This window comes from Dryobates pubescens, chromosome 2, assembly GCF_014839835.1.
Source record: "Dryobates pubescens isolate bDryPub1 chromosome 2, bDryPub1.pri, whole genome shotgun sequence".
In the NCBI taxonomy this organism is placed as follows: Eukaryota; Metazoa; Chordata; class Aves; order Piciformes; family Picidae; genus Dryobates; species Dryobates pubescens.
In genome coordinates, this window is record NC_071613.1 from 27,009,873 (window position 1) to 27,020,150 (window position 10,278).

The following is a 10,278-nucleotide window of genomic DNA, read 5'->3' on the forward strand; positions in this document are numbered from 1 at the left end:
ATTTGAAAAAAATCAGTGGTAGAATTAAATTGATATGGAAGCTGTCCTAGAGGCCTACTCAGTCATCTTACTCTTCAAAACAAGTGGTGGGTGTGGTGTTGGTTTTTTGTGTGGTTTTTCTTTGTTTTTAGCAAAGCTTCCTCTCCTTGTTTAGGTGTTATGATATGTATCAAGTAATATGTATCTCAAGCAATAGATAGGGTCTGTCCTTCGAACACTATTAAGAGCAGTTCCTGTTGCCCAAAGTGACACACTGTAAATTGCAGCTGGGACAGCTGAACATCTAAGGATTTGAGCAGGTTGTTGTCATTAGTCTAAACTGTGACACCTAGGTTTTTCACTTAATTTAGTTGCAGGCTTCTAGCTTAGCTTGGCTGTTTGTTTGGCTGAACCTTTGATGTAGAGGTGTCAAGTTTTTAGGAAAACCAAGGCTTGCTGCTAGTTCTGTGAGAATAAAGTAGCGCTGTTGCACCCATCTGCAGTCCCCAAACATCTTTCTCAATCCTAGCTGTTACTTTCATTTTCATATACTAGGCATTTCCAAGTGTAAGTGATGGTTGTGATTTTTGGGGCAGCTTTTGAACAGACACGGTCAGTAAATGAAGTATTAGGGTGTGTAAGGAGGCAGTAGCTTAAGGAGGAGGGTATTGAGGGGAAAACATACATGCTGGGGTTTGACCTCTTGAAATGAGGAGTCATGAATTCCTGCCGGGACATGTTTCTACTGCTAGACATGCTTTGCAAACATGTCTAAGCATTGGGGAGAGACTGATGATGGTTCCTGGCTGTTTGAGGGAAACCAACTCAGTCCCTGTGGGATTGTTCTCCTCGTACAAAACCAGCAGCACTGCTGCTTTATGGAGATGGTTTGAAGGGCTAAGCTAATGTTTTAAGGAGATTGGCAAGGATCTTAGTCTTGTATGAAACTATGGATCCTGTGTGAATTAGGTATATCAAAGTAATGTTTCAGAAGTTAATTGCAATACAGTTTTTAGAGATGAGCTTCAACTGAAAAGAGATGAGAATGCATTACCTGTCTCTGCATATTTATTTGCTAATGTATTTATTTATTTTTAATTAGCAGCAGTATTGACAGTATTTGACAATGACAAGGAAGCCAGTGAGCTGTTTTCTGAGTTTTTTTCAGAGTCCATTGTTTGCAAAAGGCTGCATAATCAATTTCTGTAAAGCAATATACAACATTAATACGCAGAAGAAAAATGTCTGTTGCTTAGAGAGTGAAGTGATGGTGCTGTCTTTAACCTGTGCCAAGGTAGCTACTTCAAATTCCTCCTTTAGATGCACAGTACATGGCTGGAGTGGAATAGTTTAGAGTGACTGTTTTAAAGCTCCATTCTCCTTCAGTAGGAATTTTGTTCTGCATGGGTAAGAAAAAAATTGCTTCATTGCTTATTAGACAATTCAGTTGCCCCTGAAAAAGTCCAACTGAGGAGCACTGGGTTTCAGGGTGGCTGTTTCTCTGCAGCCTGTAGAGGAATTTGGGACTGAACAAAGGAGGATGCAAATATTTGAGAAGAGGCAGTTTCAGATGCAGATTAGGTATTTGAATGTTTGGTAAAGTCAAAGATACAAGTGATGCAGAGAAGAACCACAGCATTACCCTGCCTTGTGAGGTGAATAAGCAGTGCAGAAAAAGCAGAAGAAAAAGCTACTTCTAATCTTGTATACCCCCTTAGGGTGTGCTTATATGAAATTACCAAATTACGGGGCAGTATGTGCTTGTGACAAGAAAACTGCTAGAAAAGCTTTCAGGAGCACACAGACCAATTTAATGGATAATTTAAGTGGTCTGTAGAGCTGTCAACAGTTAGGTAAGAGTTTGGTTTTGGTTTCTAACTGTTATCTTCTATCAGGTCAGACAGTTATACTTCATGGCATATCTCCTGTAGTCATGATTACTGATGAGCCATCAGTACCCTCATTACCTCATCACATGTAGATGCTTTGTGAGCTGAGCGAGATTCATTTGCAGGTATTTTCGGGAGGTTGTGTTGGAAAGTTTGTGTTCAACTGCAGGATCTTACCTGAGGGGCTAGCTTTACTTTCTTGTTACTTAAAATGACTTGTTTTCTTCATTACAGTGAAATAAAAATATTTGACCCATCTGGTGACTCGACTCTTCCTACTCTTTCAAAGAAACGCAAAATTCAGGAGGTGGATGAACAAAACACAGAGGTTGCTGTGAAAGCAAAGAAGTTCAAAGCAGAAATAAAAGGTTAGTTGCTGCATCTGTACTGCTAGCATGTTGCTGTGTGCATTGTGCAGTGATGCTTAGCACAGCCAGCTGCAGTATATGGTGGTTCTCAGATATGACAGTGTATTTAATGAAAAGTAATAATTCTTTACAGACTGGCAGCAGACTGCAATCAGTTTACTTGAAATATTGGTTGTAAGCATACATGAACCTTGAAAACAAAAATTTGTGTTCTTACAGAATTTTCTTGTTCAGCAAGTTCACATTTAGTGGGCCCCTGTATTTTGAAGAAAAAAAGCTCTGTGTAAACCCACAGTTGTTGAGTTGTCTTTAAAGAACACTGCTTTCTGTATAAAATGTTTCCTGGCATATTTGAGCATATGAACACTGAATGTCAGAATTTGTGGTGAAATGACTGTCCTTGAATTTACATAATACATCAACAAGTATTATGCTCTTGAAGCTAAAATTGAGCTGTGACCACAGTTCTTCTTTGCTTCTCTGTTTGAAGGAAGAATTTGGGCTGCAACTTCAAAATAATCTGGTTCTATATTATGGTTCATTTTGAGAAACGTTTTCTCTCTATTCCTCTCCATTATGCAAGTCAGCACCTCTAAAATATCTTGTGTAATACTTGTTGTTATAGTGGAGAACATAGTGTGTCATTTGGGGGGGTGGAAAGGAAAAGGAAAATTACTTTGTCATTCCTGAGACCCTCAGCCAGATACAGGAGTGATAGAACAAAACTTCCAAGTTTTGTCAACTACGGATGATTCCAGCAGGTGAGGACTTAGTTTTCTACCCTTTACTGTATTTCTGTGTTCTGGAGTATGAGAGTTTAGTTATGCTGGTTCTGTAACCCCTTCATGCTTGGCTCATGTTGAGGTTTGATCTTTACAGATGTTAGTTGTAAGTCATGGATGGAGCAACTTGTAGGAATGTAAACTTAGAACTACAGTTACACTTGAGGGAGAATTCTCTGTGCCCCAGCTTGTTCTCTTATCATGAGAAGGCAGGGACACGTGAATGCTTTGGAGGCTTGAACTTTGCCTATTTGGGTTTTGGAGAATGTGGGTGTTCTCACAGCTACTGCTTTTGATAATCATTTTTGTATGAACTTCACTTACTATAGTCTCAGAATTGTTCCCTTGGGTCTCTCTTGCATTATAAATGTGATTATTGACATCTCACAGGTGGAAAATTGCATTAATTTCCAGCCTAATCTCTGAAAGAGTGTAAGGCTATTTCTGTTCATAGAGGTTTTATTCAAGGATTCATGCTTTTCTGCACAAACCTGATTGTGTTTTCTTACTTGTTTTATTGAGCATTGATCCTTCACAATTTAGGGATTATGTGGAGCTTAACAGGTGTCTTTGAGCTACCAAGAACTATTTAAGCTGTGTTCAGAATACTTATGAACTGATGAAATATGTACTGTTTGCTTGTGTGGGTTTTTGTTTGTTCTTTAGGGGGGTTTGGAAACAAAAAAGATGTTGCATTGCTTCCTGAAAAGATAGGACATCCTTCAGATGTGATTCCTGCTTCTCCCCAGATTTACATACTGGCTGGGTCACTTTATTTGAATACTTGGACATTAGAATTAAGTGTGCCAATTGCTTCAGAGTATGAAAGAAGTGTTTTCAGAGAGCTTATTTAAAGATATCACCTGTATGCAGAACTAATCCCTTCAGCCTCTCCTCTTACACCCTTTAAAATAGTTCTGCCCCTATGCTTGTAAATTCTTCGATTTGACCACCTAGCAAAGTGCATGGATTTCCATGACAGAAGCTAGACAGACCATGACCTTGCTCTTTTCCAGTGTAATTGTTATAGCTGCACCGTGTGCTAGAGGAGCACTGGTGGTGGTCCAAGAAGTTTGAGTAGTTCAGTAAGCTCTGTAATACACAGAGTAGGGCAGAGGAGGTCTCAGCATTAAGATTTATGTTGCATGTCCACTTGAATTTGCATGAGCCTTAAGTTTCTGCTTGTCTTGATTTCTGTTTTTGGTTCAGTGCTCTATTAAGCTTGTCCTTGGTCAGAGATTACACGTCCAGAGTTAGTGTTGTGAAAGAAGTTTCTGCTCCATCCTCCTTCATGCTGTTTGTGCAGCTGCATGATAAATGAGGATGGCAAAAAAGCAGTTCAGGTTAAAAAGGAATTCCTTTGCCAGATTACTTTTAATCCTGTTTCCATTATAAAAAGAAAGTAAGGGGTGTCAAACTGTTGCTTTAATATTTGCTGTAAATGAGGACAACATTTTGAATTGTGCTAGCCTGAAATGTAAATTTTACTGCAAGATGCAGATGTTTGGTGTTTTCTCTGTGCCTTTTTGGGGTGCAGGTATAGCAGTACTTTGGATAGGAACTGATGGGTAGTTTGGAGGTGAGGCATGTACAAATCAGTCATTGATTCTGTACATGCAGAGCATCATGTGGAGGAAGGGAGGTGTGTCAGGCTAGTGTATAAAAGCTTAGAAAAAAAATGGTGGAAAATGGGTGAGTGGAACTGCTGGTGGTATCTCCAGGACTGTCAATCAAACTGTTCTTCCAGTGCTGCTTTCTGTGCCTCAGTGCCTGATAGGAAGAGCTGTTGACTTTCTTGTCATCTGCTGTGTATCACAAAGAAACCCCACTGGGCTTGAGTGGCTTAGAAGTGTTGTACCCAGAGGGTAAACGACCAGCTCTCTTGGAGTCTTATCCTCATGCTACCTAGGTACAAATACATGAAGTCTTGTAATGAGCTTTGCTAAAAAGCAGCAACTGAAACCTTCAGGAAGGGTATCTGCTGCTAGCTGTGAACAGCGACAGTGCCTATCAGTGTGCAGCGCATCATCTGCAGTTGTAACTTGTGACAGGTTACACTGCCTTGTGTGTCAGACTTGATGACATGTGGGACAATACCAAGAAGTTATTTTTCCAGGGTTACCACCAAAAATCTTGCATGAAAATTAATGGCTTACCAATGCAGCTGAGTGAACATAGCAAAATAAGATGTGTATGCTCCTTCTGTGCTCTATGGCTTTAATGTAGTATTTGCTTACTTTTCAGCTATTTTTGATTCCCCTGTGTTATGCATAGGGAGGTGTGGGTGCTTACTTTTAATGCGTTTTGAATGTTTTATACTTGCACACTTTCACTGCAAGTGATGTATTCAGCAGAATCCACTTACAGTTATATTTACCAGTTCCTTTGTCTGCAATCTTTTGCTGGTCTGCAATCCTTTGATGCTTTGCTTCTGGCATTTTTTTAATGTCAGAAAACTGCATGTGTTAGCTGGCTCTATTTCCTTGTTGACATGTCTAGAAATGGTTTTTACCCCAAAGTATTTTTTTTTCCTTTTGTCTGAAACTTATGTTAGAGGCAGAGTGAAGTGTGGGTTTGACTCATATAATCCTTCTGCTGCCTTGAGGAGCTAAACTTGTGACAAAGTATGGTCAAGACGTTAGGAAGTTGTGTGTTTGGAGTTTGTGATTGCATTGGCTTTCTTTTTGTTTTTTTCAGTAAGTAGTGAGTGTGCTTCAAAATGACATGGATTCATTTTTTCTGAAGGGAGTACAGGGGGAAAATTACTTTCTGAGTCACACCTAGAGTAGCAACTGTACACACCACAAACGCCACCAGTTTCAGCATCTTGATTTTGTAGCTACTGAGGGACGGTGGTTGCTGTATCATGACTTACTCATGAGTACTATGTACTGAGAAACTTGGTGTCTAGCACTGATCAGACATACAAATGTAACTTCGGTCTGCTGCAGTAACAGACTGGCTGATGATGATTTCTGCTTGTTTCTTTACATAGAGTTTCCCAAGACCTGTGGTATGTATTCTAGAAAATGAGTGGTATTAGAAAGGCCAGCTGTTGACAAATAGTTCTGAAAAACAAATGTAAGGGGTAGCATTACTAAGTTTTCCCTTGGGCTAACATTGCTCTCAGCTTACATAAATAATTCAGTTCTTGGCTTCCAGGACAGGAAAGAGTTTCTGCTTTTACATTAAATGCTGTATATTACCTCAGCATTAAGAGATCTTTGTGTTTGGCAGTTCAAACTGTAAAGAAAACCAGTCTGCTTCTTAGCAAATTTCTAACACCAAGATAAGGAAATGAGTTGTGAATAAGCTGTTGCTGGCTGAACACATTTATAGTGTGGCTTTTAAAGTCCTTCCACTGCTTTTATGTTGTGAACAGTCTGCTTGCAGAAAGAGTACTGGAAAATAGTTTGGCATACAAGTGAAAACATTCATGCTTGCTTTCAACTTTGGGAGCAGCATATAGGAGTGGTGTTTATGCCAGGACATGTGAATAGCACTGTCTGAGCATTGTCACTTGTGTCTTGGGTAGTTGTATGTTTTGATTATAGCAGGGAGTAATCATGCAGATAAGGGCAAAGTGTAGGGAAAACAGGTATAGAGAGATGTGAAGAAGAGGCAGTGTGGTGTCCAGTGTTTTGCATTTGTACTATCACTGCATCTTCTCACACGTCATAGAAGGCTTTTCGTTTTATCTGTTACACTCTTAGTAGCCGACAGCCTGCCTTTAATTTTTCTTCCTTCTGTTGTACAGAAGAGACAACTGTGGAAGATGACGAACCTGTCAAAAAGAAGAAGAAGAAAAAGGATAAGGAAAAGCAAGCTGAAGAAGAGGAGGTACTGAGTGAGGAACCTCCCACCAGCCCTACAGTTGAGGTGAGGCAGAATTGCACGGCACTTCAAAACATAGTGTGTGGAGGGCAAGTTATTCTTACTCATGGTGTGCAAAGAGTTCTACTCTAATAACTTCATTTCATTGTATCCTTCACCATATTGTCCAAGGTGACTTGCATTAGAAAATAGGATCTGGGAAATGCATGATTGTAATGCCTCCAGGGACCAGGAACGTTTCTCCTCCTTTCCTCTGCCTACTCACAGCATTAGTCTTCTCTTTATTCATCTTTTCTGGTGGAGAGAGTATGCCTTGGTGCTAGTCCACAGGCATCTGTCTAGTGTTCAGGACTTGGAGGGAGCAGAGACTTTACCTGATGAATTGCTAAAGCATTATTTGATGTCTTCTAGCAACAGTAGAGTGAATGGGACCAAACCAATCTAGTTGCTTAGCTTCTAAATCCTGTTTACATGGAGTTTCATTTTCTGCCTGTTGTTTAGGCAGCTACATAGCTTGGCCACAGTAGTGAGCAGTCAGCAGTGTGGCAGACAGCACAACTTCTGTAAACATCAAGTGCATTTAACAGTAGAGGAAGAGGACATCTCTTGGGTTGTGCTTTGCTGAGTATGGCAGCTGCTGTAAGTGTGAGGTCTGTTGCCTAACTATATGTGTTCTTTGCTTCTCCATGATGCTTTGTTCATAGCAGAATTTGTTTGTTTGCAGAATACAGAGAAAAAGAAGAAGAAAAAGAAGAAAATAAAAGATGAAGACTGATGAATAGCAGGGGGAAGCATTTGCCCTCGGACAGCTGCTTCAGAGTAGCATTTCTTGACAGAATTTCTTTAGCGTCTTGCTGAAAACTAACTTCCCTGTGTTGCAGGAGGGCAAGGAGGTGGATTTGTTAGTTACCTTCTGCTCTGGAACAGGATACCCAGTGCCTCTGCTACTAAGGAGAGTTACTGGATTATTTTCAGTTTCTTATGTTGAAAAGCTCCCATTAGATCCTCTTCTCATATGCAGTTTCCACTGATAAGGAATAAAAACACTTTAATGGAGATTTTATGCCTCTGCCTTCTAACTTGTTTGTTCATTCTTTAACCATCAGCAGGACTGTTTCTGAGAGGTATTGTTTTAAATGAACAGATAGAAATATTTCTGATTAGTGTGTAAATATTCTGTTACATTTTATTCTCTGAAGAATTCAATGGTCTTAATATTCTTAGGTTCATAAAGTCCATAAAATTGACATGAACATTTCTGCATAATACCAAAGGTGCATTGAACACCCAAGGTGTCTCACTGAGTCTGCACTGTAGTTTTCCTGAGAAAGGTATTTATTTTTATTTTAAAAATAATCTTTCAAACATTTTTTGTTTTGCTGCACTGACTGACAAGATTCAGACCCATGTTTTGAACTCAGATCAGTCTATTTCCAGATTCCTTCTGTGGCAATTGTACCAATGTTCTTAATTAAAAAAAAAAAAAAAGCCTCAGGGCAAGATTGCTTTTTCAGCTCTTTGATTAGTGAAGCTGAAAAGACAACAGGTTTTTTTAGTACCGGAAATCAGCCATTCTCGCTGCACTGGAGTAGCATCATGTGATCAAGACACTAAAGCCCTTGAAGCTTTATAGTAGAAAAGGAAGCAACTTTTATTTGACTGTTTGTCACTCAGTTCATCAATCAGTACGAGAGAGTATTTTTTTTCTAGGTGTAGTTATAGACTGTTATGTAAACAAAACAGCAGTGTCTTTAGCTGGACAATGTTGCAGCCAGTGTTTCTGCCACTTTTCTGTGGAATCCAGTGTATTGGTGAACTCTTGATGTTTAGCTGCCATGGCTTACTTCCCTGTTATTGTAAGTGGATGCCTAAAAAAATGGGTAACATGTATTAGTGCACTTTTACCAGTATTAAGAACATGAACTGATTTCCCCCCTCCCCCCCGCCCTCGGAATGTTGCAGTGAGTTTAACTGCTCTAAGTGAGAGGCTGGTCAAGGAGTATCCCAAAACAGCTACTGGGACTCTGCTATTGTACTGAACCATCTCTTACCCTAGGTGTTATGAATAGATCCTTCTTTTGCACCATCTCTGCAGTCACTGATGTTCTACTATGCAGAATTCTGGATTGCCTGGGAATACTGAAACCTTTCTGGTTCATCTACTTTTTTGACAAGTAAGATGAATTTAAGCGAAAATGTTTGAGCAGGCAGCAAAGGTATTAAAAATTACTCGAGATGGAAGACTTGGCTGTGCCTTTGTTTTTTTATTGTAAGTGCACTTTCAAACAGAAATACTTACAGACATGAGAGTTCAGCTTCCTCTGAACTGTTAATGTAGTCACTTCCTCAAAAGTATCAGATGAATTATGTATGTGCTGCTCAGAAAGTGTCCTATATAATTTACCCTAATCAGAAAATTTATCTGAACAGCAGTTGCTTAGTAAGTCTCATCAATGGGATCAAAATGGAGAGAAGTTATTTTTGCTCAGCCACTTTTTCCTCCCTTGCGCTTATTCCTTTGATAACAAGGGAATGAGATTCACATCTCTTACATAGCACATTTTGGTGGTTTATGAGTACAAGCTGATGTCCAGTGCCGGCTATCTTTCATCTCAGAGTAGCCTCTTGGAGCTTAGTCATGAAGCAGCATGTCTTTGTTGGGACTGTTGACTTCAGTGTCAAAAATAACTAGAGCTTCTATTTTATTCTCTTTTAGCATTTCTGAAATGCTGTAGTTTTTTTGCTTTTGCTGAATGAAACTCCTTTGAAGAACAAAAAGAAAAAGAAAACACTGGGAACCCAATGTGTGTGACCCAGAAATGGTGGAGAAAAACAGTTTTTAAGGTTTTCAGTCCTGGATATACTAGGCACTTCTCTGCCACCACCTTTTTTAAGCAGATCCGGACATAAATACTCTGAGTTCTGGTTTGAACTGTTAAACTCCTCATCTTGAAAACAGTAAGCACCATAGCCTAAAGGGCTGCTTCTGCAGCAGCTAAGTGTGTTCAACTTGAATGAATCATTGTAAGCTAGAGTCACCACATTTCAAGCTGCTTCTCAGTTCAAAGACTGGTTTGTTCATGCATGGTTTTCCATAAAGGTGTGGGCATTTATGTACCATCTTGCCCCTTAACATAGTAATAAAATCTACAGGTGTAGTTGGGAAATGTTATAACCTCTGCACAGAGAGGTGGTTTTTACCCAAGAACTAGGACAGTCCTTTAGTTGGGCCTTGAGCCTTTGGATCTTTTTACATTAGAAGTTTTAATCCTGAGGTTTGTACAGCCTCTTGTAAGAAATAATTGATGAATGTAACAAAGTATTCATGTAGAACTGTACAATTGGTCACTAATCTTTGTGAGGGAATTGATCCATCCAAAACTGAATCTTTTGTCTATTGATAAAGAGATGATAAAAAAGCAAAAT

General features: G+C 39.5%; 1 protein-coding gene across 1 annotated transcript in view; it reads left to right on the forward strand.

The window, feature by feature from the left end:
- Positions 1 to 7,905, forward strand: part of NOP58 (NOP58 ribonucleoprotein) — a 28,692-nt gene extending 20,787 nt beyond the window's left edge. Inside the window, exons 13-15 of the mRNA XM_054172859.1 lie at positions 2,103 to 2,236; positions 6,776 to 6,897; positions 7,577 to 7,905. Coding sequence (XP_054028834.1) covers positions 2,103 to 2,236; positions 6,776 to 6,897; positions 7,577 to 7,627 — 307 coding nt within the window. The 3' untranslated portion in view covers positions 7,628 to 7,905. The remainder of the gene's footprint in view (positions 1 to 2,102; positions 2,237 to 6,775; positions 6,898 to 7,576) is intronic.
- Positions 7,906 to 10,278: the final 2,373 nt, after the last annotated feature.